Source organism: Nicotiana tomentosiformis, chromosome 2 (genome assembly GCF_000390325.3).
Source record: "Nicotiana tomentosiformis chromosome 2, ASM39032v3, whole genome shotgun sequence".
Classification (NCBI taxonomy): domain Eukaryota; kingdom Viridiplantae; phylum Streptophyta; class Magnoliopsida; order Solanales; family Solanaceae; genus Nicotiana; species Nicotiana tomentosiformis.
In genome coordinates, this window is record NC_090813.1 from 121606747 (window position 1) to 121633600 (window position 26854).

General features: G+C 34.8%; 1 protein-coding gene and 1 long non-coding RNA gene across 6 annotated transcripts; one reads left to right on the forward strand and one right to left on the reverse strand.

The window, feature by feature from the left end:
- Window positions 1-1275: 1275 nt before the first annotated feature.
- On the forward strand, window positions 1276-25245 carry LOC104112597 (uncharacterized). 5 transcript variants are annotated; one of them, XM_018776514.3, is made up of 9 exons: window positions 1276-1381; window positions 17517-17928; window positions 18331-18471; window positions 21658-21822; window positions 22037-22126; window positions 22222-22280; window positions 24512-24656; window positions 24731-24869; window positions 24943-25245. In XM_018776514.3, exons 2-8 carry the CDS (start codon window positions 17599-17601, stop codon window positions 24803-24805), a joined length of 1005 nt encoding a protein of 334 aa, XP_018632030.1. In that variant the 5' UTR covers window positions 1276-1381; window positions 17517-17598; the 3' UTR covers window positions 24806-24869; window positions 24943-25245. The 5 variants fall into 5 exon arrangements, with proteins under 5 accessions (XP_018632030.1, XP_070052143.1, XP_070052144.1 ...); XM_070196042.1 differs by having other exon boundaries at window positions 24731-24863; XM_070196043.1 differs by having other exon boundaries at window positions 21667-21822.
- Window positions 25082-25765, reverse strand: LOC104112595 (uncharacterized). The gene is made up of 2 exons (XR_690025.4): window positions 25542-25765; window positions 25082-25332 (listed from the first exon to the last, which is right to left on the reverse strand). It is a non-coding gene; the product is annotated as an uncharacterized lncRNA (long non-coding RNA).
- Window positions 25766-26854: the final 1089 nt, after the last annotated feature.

Genomic DNA, 26854 nt, shown 5'->3' on the forward strand with positions numbered 1-26854 from the left:
TCATACAGTTCCAACTACGATCCAAACTCTAAGGCTTAAACTCACAACTAGGGACTAAGTGTCCCAAAACTCCCTGAATTCCATAACCAAACACTCCGGCAAATCCCAAAAGCAGAAACAAGTACGGGGAAAGCAAATATTAGGGGATCGGGGCTCAAATTCTTAAAACGACCGGCCGGGTCGTTACAAAAAGAGCCTATCTTTTTAATTGCAAGGGATATTTTTATTAAGGGTAATATATGGAAGACCAAAGTAGTCCAACCCCTATATTTTACAACTTGTTTGGATGGTTGTTATTTGTTGAATTGTATCGTATTGTTATTTCAAATACAATTTTTTTTATTGCTACTTAAATTTTATTGTATCGTATCGCTAAATTTGTCGTTACGTAACAACAAAAAGTGTCACTTTATGGAACGACCGATTTGGTGTGGTCGCATCGTTTTCTTATTTTTTTTCCTCGTCTTGCCTTTTTTATTATTAAATAATCATATATTTTTTCCTTTACCCTGCCTTTTTATATAATAATATTACCTCACACCTTACTTTTTATTTATAATATTGAAAATTTATTTTTCATATTGTTGGTGCATGACATAATGAAACAACGACAGACAATACAATTTATTCAAATATTATATATATCAAAATGATAAAATACAATATAATATAATATTATAATATAAATTATGAAACGATACATAACAAACATCCAAACAAACAAGCTGTTAAGGACCATGTTGATTATGTGAAGATTGAGAGTCGCATACCAAAACAATTGGGGAAGGACGTGAACGTTATTTTGAAACCGACTCCTCGACTAATGTGCCTTAGTAGGCGTTTGGACATAAGAATTATAAAATTCTGAAAAATGGTGAAAACAATTTTCAAGTGAAAATGGTATTTGAAATTTAGAGTTGTGTTTGGACATAAAAGTTCAGTTTGGGTTGTTTTTTAAGTTTTTGTGAGTGATTTGAGTGAAAAATTTGAAAAACATCTTTTTGGAGTTTTTCAAATTTTCGAAAATTTTCAAAATGTGTGAAAATTAGAAATTTTATGAACAAACGCTGATTTCAAAAAAAAGTGATTTTTTTTGGAAAAAACTTCCATCAAATTTTATGTCCAAACGGACTCTTAGATTTGTTCAAAATTCCATATTTTTCCTGTTCAGATTTCAAATTACTTTTAGAATTTAACAACAAAAAGAGATCTTTTTTTTTTCAAGCAACTAAACTTTTATATTTATACAAGGCAACTGTTCAGCTTTCGTACGACACGCATGGTAGTATTTCATTGGGGAAAGGAAAAAGTGAAACTCCTAAAGAGTAGTAGAGGAAGGATTTTCCGACGTATTACTCAAGATTAATCTTTTCAAGTTAAGGTAGCCATTTTGTTTTCGTTTATTTTATTGTTCCCTTATGCTGGATTTGGTAGTGGCCACTTTTTGTTTGATTGGATTAACTAGGGTTTCTTGTTTTTCATCAAATTGGATTCTATACTTTGTTCTTTATAGATATCTTCTATGAAGTGGGAACCCTAGATTACTAGAGTTATTTGTTATTTAAATCTTTATATCTTTGGTTCTTGCTTGTCGTTCTTTGGGTAAGATTGATTTCATTTGTTAATTGTTTTCATATACATTCAGTTTGGGTCTAAGATTGTTTAATTCCTTTGAAAGTTTCTATGCTACTATCTTTCAAATAGAGATTTATTTATATTTTCATTATTCCCTCTGAGGTGGGATCTATTTCATTAGAGGAAGGGGCGGTGATTAACTAATATAACGTCTTATCTTCTTTCAAATCACATCTTTCAAGTGAGAAGAGAAGGCTCCCACAGAGCGGTGGAAAAGCAAGGGTGTAGCAGGAAGAAGAAGTATGAAAACAACAAATCTTACAAGCAAGAACCAAAGATATTAGAATTTAAAGAAGAAAAGAGTTATGGTAAAGAACTCACGCTTGAAAGTAATTCTGAAGTTCAATCTTGAACAATAAGGTTTCCAACCTCACAAAATTGTTATAATTATGGAAGATCTTCAACGTGTGTTTCTATTTTTAAGGAGATTGAGAAGTCGATTGTGAGAGGAAGAAGGATCTGCACATGGTATCTTGTTGACCTAGGAAAAATATATGATGGAGTACCAAAAAACGTCCTTTGGTGGGTGTTGGAGAAGAAAAGAATTCATATTTAATGTATAACTCCATAGAAGAACGTCACTAGTGTGCAAACAGTGGTATGAGATATAAAGGAGTTTTCCATAATCGAGTTTACACTTGAGCTAGGCATTGTGCCACTTCTTTATCCCCGTTATGGATGAGCTAACATGATTATGTTCCATGATGTATGATATTTGTTGATGATGTTGTGCTAATTAACGAAAACATTGAAGGTGCTAATCAAACACTTGAATTATGGAGAAACACTCTATATAATAAATTATTTTATAATAAAAAATGAAAATGAACAAAAAACACCGTCCATTCAAATTGGAGGGTAGTTTCAAGTTGGAGTTTTTAAATTATTTTAAAATAAAAAATTAAATTACAAAACATAATGCCAATTCAAAATTTCTTTGTTTTTCTTAATAATTTTTGTTTTTCTTTTTAAAACTACAAAGTTTATTTATTCAGAAAATATTATTGAGAATAATAAAATAAAATATAAAATATAAAAGTATATATTTTTATTATATTATTAAAAGAAAGTAGCATACACAAATTTAAATAAAGTAATATGCTAATAAAAGTTTCTATTAACAATAAAATAATACTAAATATGGATAATATAATAAAGAAAAATACAAAACAAAAAAGTTATTCGATGACTATATAAGTCTCTTTAATTTAATAGAGATTTTATTCATTAAAATTCAGATAATATTATTGAGAACAATCTTCTATATATTTATATATTATTAAAAGGAGAGGAAAATGGCATCTTCTTAAACCAAGTGTTAGCCTAGAAAAAAGTAACATGACATAAGTAGTTAATAATTAGTTATTTAGTTAATAATTAGTTATTGGTTATTATTTTTGAATTTAAATATTTATAAATAATAAAAAAAATATTTTATAATAAAAACAAAAATTTAAAAAAAAACCATCCATTCAAATTGGAGGGTAGTTTCAAGTTGGAGTTTTAAAATTATTTTAAAATAAAAAACTAAAATTACTAAAAATAATGCTAATTCAAAATTTCTTTGTTTTTCTTAATAATTTTGTTTTTCTTTTTAAAACTACAAAGTTTATTTATTCAGAAAATATTATTGAGAATAATAGAATAAAATATAAAATATAAAAGTATATATCTTCAATTATATTATTAAAAGAAAGTAGTATACACAATTTTAAATAAATTAATATGCTAATAAAAGTTTCTATTGACAATGAAATAATACTAAATATGGATAATATAATAAAGAAAAATACAAAACAAAAAGTTATTTGATGACTATATAAGTCTCTTTAATTTAATATAGATTTTATTCATTAAAATTCAGATAATATTACTGAGAACAATCTTCTATATATTTATATATTATTAAAAGGAGAGGAAAAAGCCATCTCCTTAAGTCAAGTGGTAGCATAAAAAAACGTCACATGACATAAGTAGTTAATAATTAGTTATTTAGTTAATAATTAGTTATTGATTATTGTTTTTGAATTTAAATATTTATAAAATAATAAAATAAAATATTTTATAATAAAAAACGAAAATTAACAAAATATATTGTCCATTCAAATTGGAAGGTAGTTTCAAGTTGTAGTTTTAAAATTATTTTAAAATAAAAAAACTAAAATTACAAAACATAATTCCAATTCAAAATTTCTTTGGTTTTCTTTTTAAATCTACAAAGTTTATTTATCCAAAAAATATTATTGAGAATAATAGAATAAAATATAAAATATAAAAATATATATCTTCTATTATATTATTAAAAGAAAGTAGCATACAACAATTTAAATAAAGTAATATGCTAATAAAAGTTTCTATTAACAATGAAATAATACTAAATATGGATAATATAATAAAGCAAAATACAAAACAAAAAAGTTATTCGATGACTATATAAGTCGCTTTAATTTAATAAAAATTTTATTCATTAAAATTCAGATAATATTATTGAGAATAATAGGATAAAATTTTAAAAATATATATTTAAAGAGTACTAAAATATATATCTTCTATTATATTACAAAAAGAAAGTATAGTAGACAAAAATATTAAACAAAGTAATATGCTAATAAATATTTTTATTACCAATGTAAAAATACTAAATATTGGATAAGTATAATAAAGAAAAATATAGAACAAAAAAGTTATTCAATGACTATACACGTCTCTTTAATTTAATAAAGCTTTTATTCATTAAAATTTAGATAATATTATTGAGAATATTAGAATAAAATTAAAATAAACACAGTATTTCAAGAGTAATAAAATATATGTCTTCTATTATATTACAAAAAAAATAGTAGACAAAAATATTAAACAAAGTAATATGCTAATAAAAATTTCTATTAACAATAAAATTATATTAAATCTTGGATAATATAATAAATAAAAATACATAACAAAAAATAACTAATTGACTATATAAGTTCCTTTAATATAATAGAGATTTTATTCATTAAAATTCAGATAATATTATTGACAACAACAGAATAAAATTTAAAATAAAAAATATTTTAATATTAATAAAATATATATCTTCTCGTATATTACAAAAAGAAAGCGTGCAAATAAAATTTTTTTTTTAATGAGTATATCATATTGACAAATAAGATAAAATTGAAATTTATTAAAGCAATACGATCTAATATGTTCAAACAAATACGATCATAATTTAATTTAATTAATATTAACGGGCGCGACTGCTTGCTGTATATTATTATAGTCCAATATCTTTGGACTTTAACTCAAACTAGTCTTATTTCTTTTACATGGAGCACTAATAGTTATCATTCTTTAATAAAGTGGTACACTTTTAGTCTCCATGTTTGATATGAAAAAATATTTTTCGGTAAATATTTTTCAATTTTCTCATGTTTGGTTGACTTAAATATTTTGGAAAATATTTTTCTCATGAACTCATTTTCCTCCAATTGGAGGAATATATTTTCCCTCTCAAGAGAGGGAAAAATATTTTTCAAAACTTTTCTTCAAGCTTCCACACCTTTTTCTTCAAACTTTTCTTTACTGTTTACATTTTCTAGCCATATACATATATTATACATTTATTATATATAATTATACATATATAATACATAAATTATACATCCACCGACTATTTCTAGTTTAAGCAGTTAGGTAGGCGGATATTTGAGTTAATTCTTCTTCTTTTTATGATGTAGAAAAAATATTTTCTTTCATTTTAACAAAATAATGTAGCAAAAAATATTTTCTTTTCATGATATAGAAAAAATATTTTCTTTCATTTTAACAAAATGAGTACTTTTTTCATGTCGTAGAAAGAGTACTTTTTTTTCAACCAAAAAAAAGAGTATTTTCTTTTTAGTTGTGTAACACAAATTTCAACGTTGTTTTTGCGAGAAAAAGTAAAATAACACATTAGTACCTTTGAGTTTGTGTAAATTTTTAAAAGTATAATTAAATTATTGAAGAAAATAGAGTTTTGAAAATGTTAGGTAATTGGGGTTAGGGTGAGGGTAGAGGAGGGGTAAGGGGAGCACGGAAAATATGGGGATTTGGGAGAAGGGGGAGGAGGTAAGAAAATTAGCATAAAAAAAATTTTAGAAAATATTTTTCACTCTCTAAACAAATGCTAGAAATTTTTTTCCGAAAAATATTTTTTTTCACTCACCAACTAAATAAGAAAAAATAAATGATAACCATTATATATCACTTTATTAAAGAATATGGACTATTAGTGGTACATGTAAAGAAAATATGATTAGTTTGAGTTAAATTACAAACACTATTTCGGGCCTTTTCTCAAAAGTAGAGTGACGACTATGTTTATGGAGCAAACTCGCAAAGTAGGAGGGGATGTACTCCCTTTAAGCCAAACAAAAGCTACTCTCTCTCCCCTTGGTCGGTTGTTCTCTCCGCCTCAATTAGGGCTTCGAGTAGAAGACAAAAGAAGAGGAATTACTTGTGACGATCCCCAATTTGTGTCAGAGACAGACACTAGGTATTATATTGCACTCTACCTTTCTGTTAGTTTGCTGTTGAGTGTTCAAAATTTGCTTCTTTGCCTAATGGGTATTTCCAAATGTAATCACCGGTTTAAGTTTTATGTATAAAGACCTGTCTTGTTGAGTTCGATTTCTCCAGTTTGAGTTGAATGTTTACTGTTTTTGCTCTGAAATTGAGGAGTTGTTTCCTTCTTTCTCTTTAAGTTTACTCAAAGAAATTCTCGTTTTCTGCGACACCAACCTATTTTTCGCGATTTTGATTTTTTACTATTCCTTTTGTCCTTTTGTCTTTTTATTTTCTCGAGCCGAGCGTCTCCTCCGGAAACAAGCCTCTCTACTCCTTCGGTAGTTAAGGTCTGCGTACACACTACCCTCCCCAGACCCATTAGTGGGATTTTATTGGGTTGTTGTTGTTGTTAGCACTATTATCTTGAGTTATTTATCATAGTTTGTATCCAAAAAAAAGTTGTCTTTATGTCTATTTCCTCCCTGCATGGCACATGTCTACTGCATCATTGCATTTTATAAATTTGCACAATGGAACCCCTTATTACTTTTTTCCCCTTTGTATTTCAGTTTATGTTGTTCAATTTCCATGTTTACCTTTTTTGACAATAGGATGGTTTGATGCTATTCACTTAGATGCGTGCCCATGTGGATCATGTTGGTGGTTTTCTAGAGTATACTCGTACCTTCTTCTGTAATCTAGTTGCCGAGCAATATCAACCACCTCGTCGAACCTAGCACCCGATACACTATCCCGAGTCATAACAAAACGCAACTGACAGTGGAGGCCATCGATGAACCTCTTAATCCTCTCCCACTCAGTGGGAACCAACCAAACTGCATGACGAGTCAACTCTGAAAATCTCATCTCATACTGGGTCAAACACATGCCCTACTAACGTAGCTGCTCGAACTGTCTGCGCAGCTCCTCCATGCGGATATGTGGCACAAACTTCTCCAAGAAGAGAACGGAGAACTCATGCCATGAAAGTGGTGCAACACCGACTGGTCTGCTCCTCTCGTAGGCATCCTACCATCTGAAGGCAGCCCCTAATAGCTGAAAAGTAGTAAAGGAGACTCTACTAATTTCCAGAATACTCGTCGTGCAAAGAATCCGCTGGCACCTATCCAAGAAGTTCTGAGCATCCTCTGACTCAATGATGGAGGCTTGATCCTCCGAAAGCTCTCCAGCCTCTTCTGCTCCTCATCAGTCATAATGGGACCCTCCGGGCCTGAGCAACTGCAATCGACTGGGCTGGTAATACCCCCGATGTCTGAAGTCCCTACATCACCTGCTCTGGAGTATGGGCGGCGTGAGTCTGAGTACCTCCCCGACCTGAGAAGTGGCTCGCGCGGTCTGAACAGAAACCGCCTGAGCAAGACTAGTGCAAACTGTCAATATCTGAGCTAAAGCCTCCTGAAGGCCTGGAATCACAATGGGCACAGCTGGTGCCTGAGCTGGCCCCCACTGGCTCAACCACATCTGGAACCTGCTCCTGACCTGGAACAACTGGTGGATCTGCAGGTGTTGCTCTAGCTGCTGTACGAGCTGCACCTCTACCCCTACCGCGACCCATGCCTCTCGTGGCCCTAGCCGGTGGTACTGGTAGCTGTCCGTCCGGTTCGATAGCACGTGTCCTCACCATCTATGAGAGAATAGAATAGCTTAGTTCCCGGAATCAACAAATTCGCACTACAAGAATACAAGAATGTGAAGTTTTCCTAAGGGTTCGGCAGCCTCTCGAAGATAAGTACAGACGTCTCCGTACCGATTCGCAAGAATCTACTAATCTTGTCATTACCCAAAACTCAACCTATCGTGATATCGTCTATCATGATACTAGGCAACCCGACAACTCAAACATACCGACACTTTCAAATTTAAAATATACTAAAACAGGTTTAAATAAGTAAAAATCTCATAAAACCGTCACAACTCGATACAGAAGTTTTTCCCAGAACCCAAGTGTCACTGAGTACATGGGCATCTATACAAATACAAATCTGATACACTGTATAAGAAAAAAAACGGAAATTGAATAAGTAAAACTGAGGGATAGGGGAGGAGAGTCAAGGTCTGCGGACGCCAAGACAACTACCTCGATAATCTCCGAATGACTGAAAACTCTGAGAATCAGCAATCACCGTGTCCGGAAATACCTGGATCTGCATACGAAGTGTAGAGTGTAGCGTGAGTACAACCAACTCAATAAGTAACAAGTCTAACCTTTGGATTGAAAGTAGTGACGAGTTCGAACATTACAGCCCACATACAGAATTAACATTACGGAAATTTTCGAAAAATTTATGAAAAATATGACAGTAACATTACAAAACTCAACCTATCGTGATATAGCCTGTCATGATACTAGGCAAGCCGACAACTCAGACATACCGACATTTTCAAATTTAAAATATACTAAAGCAGGTTTAAATAAGTAAAAATCTGATAAAACCGTCACAACTCGATACAAAAGTTTTTCCCAGAACCCAAGTGTCACCGAGTACATGAGCATCTATACAAATACAAGTCTGATACACTGTATAAGAAAAAAAAATAAAAATTGAATAAGTAAAACTGAGGGATAAGGGAGGAGAGTCAAGGTCTGCGGACGCCAAGGCAGCTACCTCGATAATCTCCGAATGACTAAAAACTCTGAGAATCAGCAACCACCGTGTCCGGAAATACCTGGATCTGTACACGAAGTGTAGGGTGTAGCGTGAGTACAACCAACTCAATAAGTAACAAGTCTAACCTTTGGACCGAAAGTAGTGACGAGTTCGAACATTACAGCCCACATACAGAATTAACATTACGGAAATTTATGAAAAATATGACTGTAATATCTCAGAAATTCATAATCTGCAGTTAACGGTAAAGGAATTTAGACATGCTTCTAAGTTTAGCAATTAAACTCATAACAGATAAAATATGTCAAGTCTGAATGATATACGGAATAGGACATCTCTATATCTATATGCCAATATGCATATCGTATGCGATGCAACACAATGAAAGCCTCGCATACTCACTCTCGGAGTACCCAACCTGACTGTCTCAATTCTCACTCATCACACTCAATCACTCAGGACTGTACAGGGCAGATCCAAGCCCAAATGCAAATAAATCCAGGGTAGATCCAGCCCAATGAAAATGAATCGATAACAACTGCGCTCACTGTGGGTGTGCAGACTCTGGAGGGGTAGATCCAGCCCAAGCGCTATAATAAGCCAAATCCTGGCATGAATCAATAAATCCTGTTGCGGCGTGCAGTCCGATCCCATAAATATCACTCACAACAGGCCCTCAACCCCACCCAGTCATCAATCTCTCCAGTCTCTCGGTCTCACAACACTCATGCTAAGCAGCCCAAATCAAATGATACGAGATGTGACAATATATGATAACGGAGACTGAGATGTGATATGAAATGATGAATGCGACTGAGTACATAACTGCAATTAAGCAAATAACTCAACAGCAAGGAACAACCACTATGGGTCCCAATAGTACTAGCATATAGCTAAAACATGATTTCTAACATAAATCACAGCTCAAGTGCTCTAACACATAGAGTACAGTAATAATGTTCAAATAAGATAGCTACACAGTTCTATAGAATTGACTAAATCACAATTACTACGGTGCGGGACCATGTCTCGGAATCCGATAAAAGTCACAAAATCCGAAATCTTATTTAACCACGAGTCCAACCATACCAAATATACCAAATTCCGATACCAAATCACCACTCAAATCCCCAAATTTAACTCTCCAAATCCCTAGCCTCAAACTCCCAATATTGCACCTAAAACACACACAAACTAGGTGGGAAATTCAATAAGGAAACAATATTATTGAATAAAAATGGTCACAAGTGACTTACCTCAATAAACCCCTCGAAATCCCTCTAAAAAATTGCCTTAGTCCAAGTTTGAAATGTCCAAAATGATGAGAATCACAAAAACCCTTCGACCTATATTCTGCCCAGTGTTGTTCGCACCTGCGTCACTTTCTTTGCTTCTGCAATACCACTTCTGCGGTCAAATCTCCGCATCTGCGGAACTCACTTAAACTCTGCTCCATCACTTCTACGGCCCCAATCACGCATCTGCGAGCTCGCTCATGCTCAACAAGGTTCGCTTCTGCGAACTACCTTTTCCAGTTCACCCTCCGCTTATGCGGAACCACACGCGCATGTGCGGGCTCGTAGATGCGACATATCCCTTGCACCTGCGACCAATGCCCAGCTTCGCCCAAACCGCATTTGCGACCAATCTTTTGCTTCTGCGACCAAAACTCCGCAGGTTCGATCGCACTAGACCTGATGCACTTCATCAATTCTTCAATTCCAAACTTTGATCCGTTAACCATCCGAACTCCACCCGAGGCCCCCGGGACCTCAACCAAACATACCAAGAAGTCCTAAAACACGATGGAACTTAATACAGGCCTCAAATCACATCAAACATCAAAAACACGAATCGCACCCCAATTCAAGCCTAATGAAAACTAAGAAATTCCAACTTCTACAATCGATGTTGAAACCTATCAAATCAAGACCGATTGACCTCAAATTTTGCACACAAGTCATGAATGACACAACGGACCTACTCCAACTCCCGGAACCAAAATTTGAGCCCGGTAATCACAAAGTCAACTCTTGGTCAAACTTCTCAATTTCCAAAACTTCTAATTTCCCAACTTTCGCCATTTCAAGCCTAAATCAACTACAGGCCTCCAAATCACTATCCGGACACACTCTTAAGTCTAAAATCACCCAACGAAGTTATTGGAACATCAGAACTCCATTTCGGAGCCATTTACACGTAAGTCAACGTGCGGTCAACCTTTTCAACTTAAGCTCCCAACCTTGAGATTAAGTGTCTCAACTCATTCTGAAACAATCCCGGAACCAAACCAACTACCCGGCAATTCACATAATAACAATTTAGCATAGAATAAGTAGTAAATGGGAAAACGGGGTTACAACACTCAAAACAACCGGTTGGGTCGTTACATTAATGATTATTGCTTATCAATTGAGATAAAAGTGGAAAATCTTGTAGCTCATGTTCACACTCAAAATGGCCTTGCAGAATCTTTGATTAAACGTCTACAATTGACAGCAAGACCGTTACTCATGAAAATGAGGTTGCCCACTTCTGTTTGGGGTCATGCCATTTTGCATACAGCAATGCTAGTTCGTCTCGGACCGATAAATTATCAGAAATATTTTCCGTTGCAATTAGTTTTGGGCCATGAACCTAATATATCTTATTTAAGAATTTTTGGATGCACAATATATGTGTCTGTAGCACCATATCGCACCAAGAATTTTTGGATGCGCAATATATATGTCTGTATATGGTTGGGACTGTTAAGAACGTTATCACTTTGTATAGTTTTTAGGTGGATAGAAATTAATGTTAAGATTTGTGCATGACTTTATATGATTTGGTAGATATATATGTATTAAATAGGTTAGCTGATATTATAAATTCCGAGGATGCTCAAAGAACCAAGCCTTTAATGTCTTTTCCCTCTTTTATGCTTCACTTAATGGCATAACTGAATCTGCCAAACTCTTAGAGATTGTTTTAAATCATATACCGCGCGCCTTAAATGACATACCAAGCAGAGCTTGACTCACCTGAGCATCATCCTCAGTGAGTTCACCATGAAGGAAGACATCTTTGATGTCCAATTGATAAAGAGACTAATGAGAATGGCTGCCACAAACCAAGGTAGTTGCTTCATATAAACATCCTCAATAAGTTCACCGTGAAGGAAAACATTTTGTTTCCTATTAATAAAGAGGCCAATATAACTTCCACAGAGATATAGAGGCAGATTAATGCAATCTTGCCCACCGGAGAAATGTATCACCATAATCTACTCCATAAATCCGAGTATATCCCTCGAACACCAATCTAGCTTTAAGACGATCAACTTGGCTTGTCGGTCCTATCTTGACAGTAAATACCGAAGGATATCCCACTATTGTTTTTTCGTGTGGTAAAGGAATTATCTCAAGTGTTATTATCCTGCGGGCCCGCATCTCTTCAACCAAAGCTTAATGATAACCTGGACGAGCCATTGCTTCTGCCACAATCTTAGGTATTTTGACTGTGGATAAATTTGTAACAAAGGCATAATGGGATGGTGCGATGATAACTTAAGAAAATGTAGGTAGGATTAGGAGTAGTCGTACATAGTACTTGAGAAATGATAGAATAGCGATAACAGGAAACTACATTGTCGGTTAATCGAAAATCGGGTTGTGTCATCGAGAATGTCATTGAAAAAAAGAGCGGTGCAACTAGAATATCACCGAAAAAACATAAGAATATAATGAAAGAAGAAAAACTTTGGCGGACTAGATGGCATAAGGGAATTTGTCAAATAAATGGAAGCTACTTGAGTCTACTAAAATCGTAGAAGTTCTAACCTTATGGGAAAGTCTAAGTTGCTCCGACACGGCGGTTTAGGTGCCGCACCTGTGTTGACACGACACTAGTATGGGTGTGGGTATGAGATTCGTACCGGATCTGGTCAAATAATTTTGGGTGCTTTGACCACCGCGGACAAAAAAATTCGAGACGAGATACAACTTATTCTCGAAATCAAAACCAAAACTAGGGTATATTTGAAGAAAATCGCATATTTTATCTAGGAAATCAATCCTTTGCTTATTTACAACTTGAAAATAAAAAAGATATCCACACTTTACATGCTATACGTAATTATTCCACAAAATTTCTCATAATTTAGAGATATTTTTATATTTTTGAATTATTTTTAGCCGGATCCCCGCATCTGTATCCGTACTAGGATCCATATCCCCGAATCTTAGAATTTACATCTCGAAGGATCCGACCTCTAGATCCGCACCCGTGTCGGATACCCGTACCCGTATCCGAGCAACTTAGGGGAAAGTAGTGCCAAAATAGTTTGTTTAATTGATTATTGACAAGGTACAAAAGAAGCTCCTTATATAAGAGTTTCACGTTATGTACAATGTAGCTCATAAAAAGATTTACGTTCTCCCCATAGACAAGACTCTCTTAAGGTTTACATTGTGGATGATAAAGTGATAAGGAATGATCTTTATTTTATAGAAGTTCAAGACCTTTTCCTTCTAAGGATTAGCCAAATATGGTATATTTATATTTTCCTTTTTTTGAAGAAGCCAAACCAATTTTGGTTAATATTTGTCCGTCCTTTGTGAGAAAGTAAAATTCAAATACAAACAACAACAACGACCCAGTCAAATCCCACAAGTGGGGTCTGGGGAGAGTAGTGTATACGCAGACCTTACCCCTATCCCGATGGAGTAGAGAGATTGTTTCCGATAGACCCTCGGCTCAAGAAGACGGAGAAGACGAGAAGAGAAAAGTAAAATTCAAATATGATAAGAAAATCAGGATAAACACATAACAATTTATAAATGTAAATTGTATAAGGTCCATCTTGAAGGAGAGTAATGAGAGGTGTTTTGAATACAAAGAAAGTTCTATTCAGAAGATCAAGATAAATTGATTATTGTTATAGTATTTTTGGTGTAAAAAGAATTTTAGTAGTAGGAAATGATAAGTTCCCTCTAAGAAGAGATGGGACATACTTGTGCTATTGATATATAAATACTTTTGCGTGCACCTTCTGGTGCTATTTATAATACAATTGCCAATTCCTTAAAAAAACAATTTATAGATGTAAACCTTTTTAAGCGTGAAATTTATGAGGTTATTTTATCGGTATTTTGTACTTTCTTTATATTAGTGAATTGCTCATATGTGGATCAATTAACCAAATCATGTTAATTATTATGTCTCTTTTGGTATATTTCTTTTTGTTGTCTTATTTATCGTCGTCTAAGGTTTATTTTGTTAGCTTGCGCATAAGATCTAGTTATTTCGATCCCAACAAGTGGTATCAAGTATCAGAGCCAGATCCATCTCAACTTTTGGTTTTTCCGATGTTGGGCCCCATATCATATTGACCATGCAGTATTCGTATGGTTTTGGATGGGGGGAGGGAGGGTCTGGTCCCATATCGGTTGTGAGTGGGTTATTTAATCTCTTTATATTGTTTTGGGCATTCATTACCTTATGAGCTAGATTTTGTGGTTTATGTAATCTCAAGATTCATTTAATTATGGTATCAAAGTGAGGTTGAAGACAGGTTCATGGCGAGTGTAGTTTTACCTGTAACTAATTTGATGGTAATGAAGATTTCTTTGGGGAAATTTGATCAAAGTGGTGGAGTTAACGAGAAACTGGACGTTTGGAGACAGACCTTGGGTAGTAAAGGTTTCAGGTTGAGCAAGACTAAAATAGAGTACATGGCGTGCAAGTTCAGTGATGCATCACATGAGGCGAATGTGAAAGTGAGGATTGATACGCAATTCATCCCTAAGAGAGGAAGCTTTAAGCATCTCGGGTCAGTAATTCGAGGAAATAGGGAGATTGTCGATAAGGTCACACATTGTATTGAAACGAGATAGATAAAATGGAGGCTCGCATCTGGTGTCCTATGTGATAAGAATGTGCCACCAAGACTTAAAGGTAAGTTCTATACAGTGATTGTTAGACCGACTATGTTGTATGAGGCAGAGTGTTGGCCAATCAAGTTTTCACATGTTTAGAAGATGAAAGTAGCATAAATGAGGATGTTTAGATGGATGCGTGAGCATATTAGGAGATATAAGATTAGGAATGAAGATATACGGGCAAAGTAGGAGTGGCCTCTGTGGCAGACAAGATGCGGGAAGCGAGACTAAGATGGTTCGAGCATGTGAAGAGGAGGAAAACAGATGCCCCAGTGAAGAGGTGCGAGAGGTTGATAGTGATAGGTCTAAGGAAAGATAGGGGTAGACTGAGGTAGAATTGGGGAGAGGTGATTAGACATGATATGGTACATCTTCAACTCATCGGGGACATGACCCTAGATAGGAGAACATGGAGGTTGAAGATTAGGATAAAAGGTTTGTAGGTAGTCGAGCGCTTTCTCTCTTTTTTGTGGGGGAGCATGGTCCTAGTTTAGAGCACCTTGTTTGCTCTCTTCTCCTTTAGCAATATTGTTGTTGTTATTATTGGAGGCAGATTAGTTTTTGGGAGCATAGGTGGTGCGGGAAAAACACTTTGAGAATCAAAAGAAGATGCCTATCCAACAGTTGTGGAGTCTTCAAGGAGAAGAAGTGCAATATGATGTCAAGTTTAGAAGGAACTTGCAAGATTGGGAGGTGGAAGAATTTCAAAACTTGCTCGGATGGCTTCACAATCAAAAATTTCACAAGATAGACATGATGCATAGAGATGGGGTGCCGGGGAAAATGGATTTTTTTTGTTAGGCCTTACTATGAGAAGCTTCTAAATAAGGAGGAGCCGGTCTTCCCACATAATCCGGTATGGATTTCCAGGGTGCCGAGAAAGGTGTGTTTCTTCACTTGGCTAACTACAAGAGGGGTGAGATTGACGGCGGAGAATTTGAGGAAGAGGAAGATCACTTGTGGTAGTTGGTGCTTCATGTGCAAAGAATTGGGAGAAGATGTGAATCACCTTCTTTTAGATTGCCGGATAGCTTCCTATTTGTGAGGGAAAATTTTAGGTGGTTTGGTACTGAGTGGGTGATGTCGGGCACGGTGAAAGACACTATGCTTAGTTGGGCCTTCAGAAAACGGAGGAGGACGCAAGGCATGGAATGTTGCTCCATTACTCATGTGAGTTATTTGGAATGAGAGTAATAGGAGAGCTTTTGATGGAGTAGAAATAGATCTTATTCGCTTGAGGAGTAACCTCTTTTCCCTTATTTATTTTTGGTGCACCCATGGGGTTCCTATTTGTATGAAAGATTGGGTGCTATTCGTAGAAAACTATGTCTTTTGTAAGGTTTTCTACTTTTTGGGTATACTACTTGTATACATGCTTGTTTCGGCCCTTATTAATGAAATTTATTACCTTATAAAAAAAAAAATTATTATTATTATTTTATTTTTATCTTATTTTTCAATTTTATTACTACTATTGTTTCATTTACTTTGGTTATCATTACTATTTTTGCTGTCAATATTTTCATCTTAGCTTTTTTACTCTTATATTTTTCAAACCTTTTGAAAATGCTTTTCTTGAGCCAAGGATCTATCGGAAACAACTCCACTTGTGGGACCAGACTGGGTATGTTGTTGTTGTTGTACTACTCCATATGAAGATAATTTTCTCATATTTTCGACATTCTTGTTGATGCATCTATGAAAATAAAAATATAAATATTTTTAACCCATACCTATTTTTGACCTTATTTTTAAACATGGCAAGCAGTAGTCATATGTTAAAGGTTATGTGAAGAAAGCGAATCAACTTTATTTTGTTAGAAAATTCAAGATAAGGGTGTTTACGTTGATTTTTCTTTTTTACCATATTTGAATTTTACTTGTTTTGAAGTAAGAGAAAAACATTTACTATAATTAGTTTTAGTTTTCCTAAAAGGAAATTATAAATCTTTCATATTTGGCTAATCCTCTTTTTTGGAGGAAAAGGTTTTGGACTTCTATAAATTTAGGATCTTTCCTTCTCACTTTAGATCATTCACTATAGTCTTTAAGAGAGGTTGTTTAGGGGGAGAACATAAACCTTTTTGAGAGTGAATCTGGTGGATTATTCTCTCGGTATTTTTGTACTCTCTTTGATATTAGTGAATTGCTTATATATAGTTCAATTGACCAGATCATGTTAAATTGTTTTGTTTCTTTTGGTATATTTCTCTTTGTTGTCTTATTTATTATCGTCCAAGATTTGCTTTAATAATTTCCGCATGACACTTGGTTATTTCGATTCCAACAAGTGGTATCATAGCTAGATCCATCACAAAGTACCCGATATTGAGCTCTCATATTATACTGTCAACGCTCCAAATATTCAGTCTTGGGCTGGTGGGGAAGAGGAGGAGGAGAGAGGGGGATGTAAGATCCTACATCAATTGTGAGTAGGTTATTTGGTCTTTTTATATGATCTTGGACAATCTTCTCCTCATGAGCTATTTTTTGCGGTTGAGTTAGGCTCAAACTCATTTTTTTATTAGTAACTATCTTCTATACAATAAGGTAAGTGACTATTTTAAATCAAATATGGAAGATTTAATGTTATTCGATAATTCTTCGAGTTGAATGTAGACTTATTATGAATTAAGACACATATAACTTCACTAATACCTTTGAATTTCAACAGGTAGTTTATAATTACGTCCCTAGTTTATATTTGTGTTGGCTACTCTTATCTTCTGAATGGAGAAGAGCTCCCTCTATGCTACTCTGGCAGCTTATCAGTCAACCTGGCTTTGTTTTTGCTTTGCAGTAATACTTCGGTGAATGCTACTGCGACTGATCTAGTAGTAATTCATTGCAGAAGTTGGCGTTGAAGCTATTAGGTATCTTAAATGGGTTGGGGTGCTTCGACTGAGTGCAACAGAAAAGGACCAGATTACTTTGGGCTTTTTGCATCTGAGGTGGCAGAGTTACTTTCTCAGGATGGAGATTTTCTGCCATTCTCAGAGCAGATATTTGAGAAATGTGAAGAAGTAAATAGTGCTGTCGAAGAAAAGAATAGTAGTATGAGTACGTATAACGCCAAGGAGTTTAGTTACACCGGTGGGTCTGCTTCCTTATTTTCTGATTGTTTTGGATCTCATGTTTCGGATTTTAGAACAGAGAGATTGAAGTTGTTGCTTCGGCAAAGTATTGTTGCCCTTTCACGGGAAGTGGACGAGGTACATACTACCCGCTTTTACCTTCACCTACATTGCACATCAAACAAAGTTCTCCCAATACTTGGCTATTTCTGAAAGGGGTGTTACTTTTATGGTTTTATTATATATTGGTCCTTTTATTGTGGGCATGTCTATGTGGTAAGAAGTTGTTCTGTGCCTTTGCCTGTGTGCCTGTGCCTGTGCCATTATAATCGTGGGAAGTGGTCATTGCTTTCCAGTCAATGGTTCTCCTCTTTTCTCATAAAGATGAAACAGTTGCGAAAGATAAATGTTAGATGTGCTATTGTATGAATTTTATGACCATTTCTAAGCAAAGAATATGCAAAGAATGATTGAAGACCAGCTGTCTTAGTAATATCTGTATTATATAATATAATTTTCACACTGGATATTTTAATGCAGATTCTGGATCCCATATTTTCCATATGTCAGTTGCGATCATGCCTAAGGTATAAAGAAAGTTTATTAGCTGTATCAGGTGCTGTATCCGACTCGGATCAAGGGAGCCGTCCTCAGAAGAAGCTCAAAGCATCCCCTTTCACAGTAAGTGTTTCATGTTTTATTTAGAACTTGCTATCTTTTGGAAGCTTCAGTTTGATCTTTGAAAGTAAAAAGGAAAAAAGAAAAGAGAAAATAAGGAGTGAGATTTCTAAAAGAAATTTGAGAAATTTAGGCTTAACATTGCAGGTTACGTGTAGAGAATATTGTAGTTGCTTTAATAAAGTGATTCATAAGCGTTCCTATATTAAGAGTCTTTTTATAAATGAAGGCCAAAATAGTTTGTTGAGATTTGCCCTTGGGACTTTGGTTTAGTGGTAAGAGTGCAAAACATGATGTGTGAATTAGATGTACGCCACGAGTTCAAACTCTGTCACAAACTTAGAGCCTGATATTTAAGTGAAGAAGGGTAAAGAGGCAAACCCAATATTCATCAAGTTTCGGGCTGTGCACCAGCTGATTTTTGAAGATTTCTTGGTTATAAAAAAAGATTTGTCTAGATTTGTTTTTCTTTTCTATAATTTTGGTAAAAACAAGCAGAGGGGTTAAATTGATATTTCTTTTAGCTGTAAATATTTGTAAGCTGTAAATTGAGTAACTTCTTTACACTGCCTTAACAAATTTATCTGGGAGAGAGTGGTTTGAAGCTTAATTATACATGTTAAGTTGGTTGATTCAGACTGAACCTCGCCCATTAAGTGGAGGCTGCTGATTCAAGCTCACTTTAAACATGCCATCACGGGCCGGATTATTCTTGTAAAGCGGAAAGCAGTTCACCCAGGCCCCTTATTAAATGGGTTAGGCATGGCAGGTCCGGGCTTAAACTGGGCTTCTGACGGGCCAATAATTATAATAATCTTTTATGTAATTTTTAAAATTTAAATTTAAAGTTAAACATTTGTAAAATATAAAAATTGTGGCATTGGATGCGAAAATGCGAAAATTGTACCTCAAAATTTATTAAATTTCAATTAATTACAAAGATATTGAGATTTTAAATGTAACTTACAAGTTTACAAGAGTAATTTTGTTACTTACAAGAATTACTCATAATCCACGGAAGCACAAATGTCGTCAACTTTGGATATTGAAACTCGTGTTGTGAGTATGAGTTGTTCGACTTAATTTAGTCGTCCAAAGTTTGTCCAGTGAGTCTGTTTCATTGCTCACTAAGTTGCATCTTTCCTTGGGTAAAAAGCACTGTAGATGCCATAGTTGAGACATGAACATTGAGCACATTCCAAGCCGTGGTGGATTAGCATTTTCTCTTCCACCATTTCAAAATGTCATTGCAATCTTCCTTCGTTGCCAAATCCTGTTGCAAAGAAAAAGTAAGCTCGTTAAAGTGGGCCATAACTTGATTGAGATTTAAACATATTCCAAATACCGAGAGTTACCTAAAATCTTAGAAGAAGTTGGAGTAGGAATCATTGGTCTAACATTCCCTACTTATTCATGATAATAGCCGAACATTGCAATAGCATACGTACATATAAAATTGCCTCGGTTGTTTTCGCATTTGGGATAACAACAATTTCTATATCCAAATGTAGATAACCAAATCTTTTAATTGTTTAACTTATCCTTATTTTAAAATAGGATTTAATAAAGCAACTTCAAAAATAGGTGTAATTGGAATAAGATTCTTTTCAAATTTTTCTTTCTTTGCTTAGCATTTGCGAAAGGATTTTCCTTTTATTCATGAAATATAGCAGCAATTTAAGTTAAATAATCTGAAATAGTATTTGTAGGATAGTAAGTACTAAAATTTTTAAAGTACATGTGTGAAAGTTCTCCACACATTTAATAATGTAATTTACCGAATTGTATATTGTGAAAGTTTTCCACACATTTAAATTCGGCCTTTGTCGGGCTTGAAATAAAGTTAACAACATGAGCAATTGAATTTCTAGCTTTTCTAATTATGTTCTCAAAGGATTTAAGATCATCTGTTACAGTTAAATTCAAAATTTGACATGCTAATCTTGAGTTTGATTTAGATACAACATTATCACTGTTACTATCATTATCGAACGAATATTTGTTTTAAGATTTAAAATAATAAGATACCTAGTTTTTTTGGATTTTTTTAACCAGTGTATCATCACTTAAACAACAATAACAACAACATACCCGGTAGTATCCCACATCGTGGGATTTGGGAAGGGTAGTGTGTATGCAGACCTTACCCATACCTTGTGAAGGTAGAGGGATTGTTTCCAATAGACCCCCGACTCAGAAAAACATAAGCACCACATTAATTAAACAGATAGACAATGAGGGACAATACCAAAAAACCATGTAAAAGTAGCATAGAAACAACATAATAATAAGATGATCAAAATGAAAGAAAATGACGAGTATTCGTAGAAACCTACTACCAACAGAATGCGAGAGTGCGTACTAAACCTATTGGTATGAACAATCTACCACCTATCCTACTACCCTAATACTCGACCTCCGCACCTTCCTATCAAGGGTCATGTCCTCGGTAGGCTGAAGCTGCGTCGTGTCATCCCTAATCACCTCTCCCCACTTCTTCTTCGGCCTACCTCTACCTCTCCGTAGGCCCTCCAATGTCAACCTCTCACACCTCCTCACCGGGGCATCTGTGCTCCTTTTCACATGTCCAAACCACCTAAGCCTCGCTTCCCGCATTTTGTCCTCAATGGGGGCCACACCCACCTTGTCGCGAATGACCTCATTCCTGATCCTATTTAACCTGGTGTGCCCGCACATCCATCTCAACATCCTCATCTCTGCTACCTTCATCTTCTGGATATGGGCAATCTTGACAGGCTAACACTCAGCCCCATATAACATAGTCGGTCTGACCACCACTCTATAGAACTTACCTTTAAGTTTTGATGGCACCTTCTTGTCACACAAAACGCCAGAAGCGAGTCTCCATTTCATCCCTCGAGCGAGAAGTAACTGGTAAAAGTAGAATAATATGGGTAGGGAAAGGAAGATAATAAAGCAGTTGATAAGTTAGCATAATAGAAAAATGCCCCAACCTGAACTTCATCGGCTATAATGCTGGGCAAAAATTTGTATTGTGTTAAGACTTCGTTTTCCTTGTGTGGTGGGGGGATGCGAATTTTTTACTGCCCCCGAACTGACATGAGGGTCTTCCTTCATTCGGCTAGGGTGAATCAATTCACTGCCTCTATCGGTCTCACCCCATATTTTAGCTTTATTTATAGAAATGTATTTTGAGACATTTGACAGGATATGCAGGATTCAGAAAGAGAGGACCTGAATATATTGCCATCTGGAGGAATGTCGAGTGATGATGTTCAAAAAGTTGAAGGAGAACAGGTTAAAAGATCCCTTGCAAAGATGGACCAAAATGAATTGGGTTCAAATGTTGGAGCAGCTCCTGAAGACTGGGATGTAAGATCCATCTCTCTTTCTCTCTGGTGCATGTTTCTAGGCTCGCCTTCTTTTCTTCTTTCTCTCTCTTCTCTTTTCAGGTGGAAATTTTTCTGGATGAGGATAAAGCTTTAATTATTCGCCTTGAACTACCATGTTCACTATCCTTTTGCTTAGAATGTTGAATTGATGTAGTTGCAAAGAAATGCTTCATCACCCCCTTCCCGTTTTCCAGGTCCACAATGATTTGCAGTTTCTGCTAAAAAATGATAGCGCAAAGGTTGAGAGTGTGATGAAGAAGCATTGCGATGAACTTTTAGATACGGTAAATTGGTTAAGAGCTTGAGTCACTCTATCAGGAATTTTACTGATTTTAGTAGATTGTTAGCTATGTCTAAATTGTGGTTTGACAATATGCAGCTTGGATACATGGAGGAGAAGCTTGAAGAACTTCTTGATATTGTTATGTCAAATTGCAGGTATTTGTCGACATATTGGGAAATTTGATTATTTGCTGTTCCCATTTCAGTATATTTTGCTAGTCCTTGTATGCTAGTAATATTTGATAGACGATGATTTGGAAGTTCTCATTTGAAAATTTGTTTCATTTTGTTATTGTTTTTTCCCCTGTTTGGCGTATAAGAACTCTAGGGAGCTGAATTTTAACAATTTGGATGAGCTTTGCCTCCAAAACCTAAATATCTTAGAAGATTCAAAGGAAGGTTAGAATTTGTGTTAAATAATGCTTGTTATTTGGTTACAGAGGGAACACCTGAGATATTCATTTGGGATAAATGTTATGATAATTTGGCAGTTTCGTTTTGTAAAACCATAACAAACAGGGTTGGTATGTTTCCCTTATGGTCCTATAGGGTGCTCGGATATTGGGTTGTTGGGATCTTATCCAGTTCGAGGTGTCTCTTGCACTTTACCTGGGTTTATCCAGCCCAAATGTGATTATCAATTGGTTTGACCAAATATTAAGTATTCCTGCCATACCCAAATTGATTGACCTTGCTGACTTTGCCTAATGTTTAAGAAAAGAAAGTTTGAATGTGATGTTGTGTTTAATTCCACTGGGATATGTTAAAACAAAAGTTGGAAGATTGAGCCATTACATGTTAATTTTGCTTTTTCAATATGGTAATTGTCCCTTTCAGGAGAGCGGTCTTCTTTCTCGGGAATGAATACTATGAGAAAAGATTGAAAATGGAGATAGTATGTAACAGTCTGAAGATGTTGCTAATGTCCGCTTTAAGCATGTTCTATAGTGAGTTAATTGTTGCAGTGTGGTATTTTATCAACATTCCGAACCACATCTTGGTTTCACATATTAGTTATATTCTAATCGAAAGGAGACCTAACTTTTGAATTTTCCCTTAGTTGACCACTATTTCAGTTGTACGTTGTGTAGGTGCAAGACAGTTTTCAAAAGCAAGGGGCATGAATTTACTTCTTCTTGCCCTTAACTTTTGTATGGTCTTATTCTGGTAAAAATCTGTAACAACTATCGAACAAAGGACACAAATGAACATTTTTGATCCATTTCATACTTCATAGATTATAATATATCTGTTCTTTAACATTGTTGAACTCCTTCAACGTAGCCTTTAAGACTAAGAAAGAGAGTAAAATATCTGGGTGAAAGGTATGAGAATTTTGTACTTTGTCTAAATTAAGTAGTAAGGTCTATTCTTTCTTTACAATTTAGGGTATGGGTAGAATGAATGAGATTGGAAGTTGTGTTTTTCTCATAACCATTATCAAACAAAAGTAATGTTTTCTCATAAATATTTACTGTGGAAGTATCCAATTTATTCTTTTCTATTTATGTTTTGTATATTCTTTCTGATAAAGAATTCCGCTATACATCTGAAAGAAAAAAACAAAAATTCGAGAAAAAGTGTTTTATTGGTTTTCAGTGACTGATATAGTGTAAAAACGAAGTGTGCGTGTGCGTGTATAAGGTTACATGCGCGTGAGTGCCTGAATGTATCTGATTTTGTCGTATTTGGCCTCGTTAAATTAGATGCGCTGTTATGTCCTGTTAGTTGCTGCGTTTGGTGTTAATTCCTTGCACACCCTTGAAGCGATGTTAAATTTGTGTCCAGAAGAAGAATGGCATAATTAGAAATCTGAATGATGTGGAATTCCCTTTAGAAGACAGTAGTAGAATATCTGGTAGATGTCTTTGGCCCTACAGTTCAGTGGTAGAGCAACAGTCCTGTAAATTGAAGGTCTGTATTTTGATCCTGCGGGGTGTAGTGTTTAATTTGGCACATGACAGATCCTAATTATAGCCTGTTTATTTTTTTCAAAAAAGTGTTCTTTTTTCCTAAGTTGAAGTGTTTGGCCAAGCTTTTAGAGGAAAAAAGTAACTTCTTCCCAAAAGCACTTTTGAGAAAAATACACTTAGAAGCAGTTTTTAAAAGCTTGGCCAAACACTAATTGCTGCGCATAAGTGTTTTTCAAATAAATTAGCCAAACACAAACTACTTCTTGCCAAAAGTACTTTTGCAAAAAGCGCTTTTGGCAAAAAGCACTTCTCAAAATATGCTGATTCTTACAGCTTGGCCAAACAGGCTATTAATTTAGCATTGATGCAGAATTGGTTAATTAATTAATTAGGTGTTTATTACATGAGGTCTCGATGTGGCTTGTTGCTTGTCAGATTAACTTTTGGTATGGGGAATCCGATTACCCTTGGCAGGTTAATGACCTTACCTGAGAAACAACACCTTCGGCGGCTGATACGGGACCTTCCACCTAGAAATCTTGATCGTGTTGTCGAGATTTTATGCCGTGGTAAGCAAGTAGAGTCTTGCAGTGAGGTGCATGTTGATTTAGAAAAAGAGGTAAATATAAATCCAATGATGTGCTTAATTTTTCTAAGTGACTAGTTTCCTAAGTTCTCAATGGGTTATTGTAGGACAAAGCAACACTGTGGAGATTGTATTTCTACACTGAAACAGTTGAAAATGCTAAGAGGCTTCACGAGGTGTAATACTAAGTGGTGACAATTGACAAGGGCCTTCATGAAACTGGGGATATTCGTGATTTAGGTTCTGGTAAGTTCTATCATGAATCAGGTATCGTCTTTAATGCCCAGGAGCTGGCTTAACCAAACTGCACATTGTGCAGATCTTCTCGTCGAAATAGATCTCTGGTGGTTATGTTGGAGGCGTCTCAACTCAAGATTTTGGAGGCCAATGGCTGGTGCTGATATAACTCAGCCTTGTGTGCAGACTGCTCGTCTTTGATGACAAATAGAGGCAACATATACACAAATCACACTGTTCAGTTTTATTTCCTCATCACTTATAGAATGTATACAAACTACTTTAGTGATCCAGGCATCAAGAATTGTAAATTTCCTAAGCTTTATAGCGTCTTAAGAATTTACATACCATGATTAGTTATGCACAACGTGAGACTTTGTCGTCAGTTACTGCTTGTCAAGTCGAAGAGGTGTAATTGATCAGAGGCGAGTTTCACAGAGAAGCTTGACATTATAAATTTAATCATATAGACCTAATAGACAGAAGCAAGTGAAAATGTTCAGTGTTAAGCACGTGGCTATTTCCAAGTTCAAAACTTACCAACGTTAGTAGGTTCTTATACATATAATAAACATCACTTTATTTGTTACCATTCTCATCTGAAACTAGAGGATTACAATTCTGAAAATTTTATAAACTCAAGTCTGAAAAGACAAGTGAGAAGTGAAGGTTACAACTTACAAGGCTGGTATTCAATCGTTCTTCTCCATAAGAATTAGTAGGTTTTTCACAAATCGAGTGCATTTCTAATTTTCAGATAAATGCAGAACACTTCTTTTTTCTACAACAGAAATGATCCTTTCATAAGGATAAAATAAAGTGGGCCAAAAGATGCATTGAAATATTTCAGAAGCATTGATTCTCTAAATCCAAGACATAAGGTGAATGTCTCTTTTGTAACAAGGGGTTTTATTCTTTACCAAAAAAAAAAAACAAGGGCTTTTATTTAGTCCTCGTGACTTATGGATAAGTCAACTCTGTGGATGATATTTTGCCACGATGCATATCTCTACATGGTGTAATTATTGCTATTTAGTGGAATAAAAGACAAAATTATCACTATCTACACTTGCTTATTTAATGCTATAAGCATTCTCTTGATATTTCTTTGTTTTTTACTCGCAAATCATGTGTTATTCTTACTATGGTTTTCGGATCTTAATTATGGTCCAGTAGGTTGCTAAGGCACTGAAGTTAATCCATGAATGTACCTTTTGCTATTGTGGGTGCAGACATACCTAATTGATATATTAGTGTAAAGTTATAAAAATATGTACATTTATACTAAGTTACATTCACATTGTGAATAGTAGATCTATAATACTTTATACTTACACTCTATACTCAGGGGTGGAGACAATAAGTTCGTCCAAACTTAGTAATTTGGTCCAACTCTGTATTTGTCTCAAGAAATTCATTAAATGTGTGAAAATTATTAATCTAAAATTCAGTAACTTAAAAGGATTAAAACTCTGAACTCATAAGTTTCAAATCATGACTTATGTACTTGCTAATCTAAAATTTCAAATCCGTTTTAATAATCTTAATACAATGTTTATCTTAAAGAAGGTCATGTCATTTAAACTTTGACCATGTATGCCTGAAGGAATACTAGATAAAAACAGGTGACAAAGAGCCCTTTTATATGAATGGAATCTTATCTTGTTTTTATGAATATTCTAAAGCCACATCACTAAGATTCCTGTCTTCTAAAAAAATATCGAGCTTTTAGCTTAATCAAATACATTTATTGCTAGTGTAACGCAGTAAAATGGTAAACACGCTTTTACTCTGTGTTTCAGATCACACGGCCATAATTTCCTTTTTATTTTTTAACAAAAAATATGTAAAAGTATAATTATTTGTTTTCAGTTTATATGGGTTTTTGTTTTATTTATATAGTCTAACATAATTATTTAGATAAGAAGAACTCATTAAAGGTGAATCAAGTTAGCATAAAATTTGTTTTAGTATCAAAGTTATAATTTGATGGT

Coding starts and splice junctions, on each gene's coding strand:
- LOC104112597 (XM_018776514.3), top strand. CDS start 17,599: ATGGGTTGGGGTGCTTCGACTGAGTGCAACAGAAAAGGACCAGATTAC. Junction 22,127..22,221: donor GCGATGAACTTTTAGATACG/GTAAATTGGTTA, acceptor GACAATATGCAG/CTTGGATACATGGAGGAGAA. Junction 24,657..24,730: donor ATGTTGATTTAGAAAAAGAG/GTAAATATAAAT, acceptor GGGTTATTGTAG/GACAAAGCAACACTGTGGAG.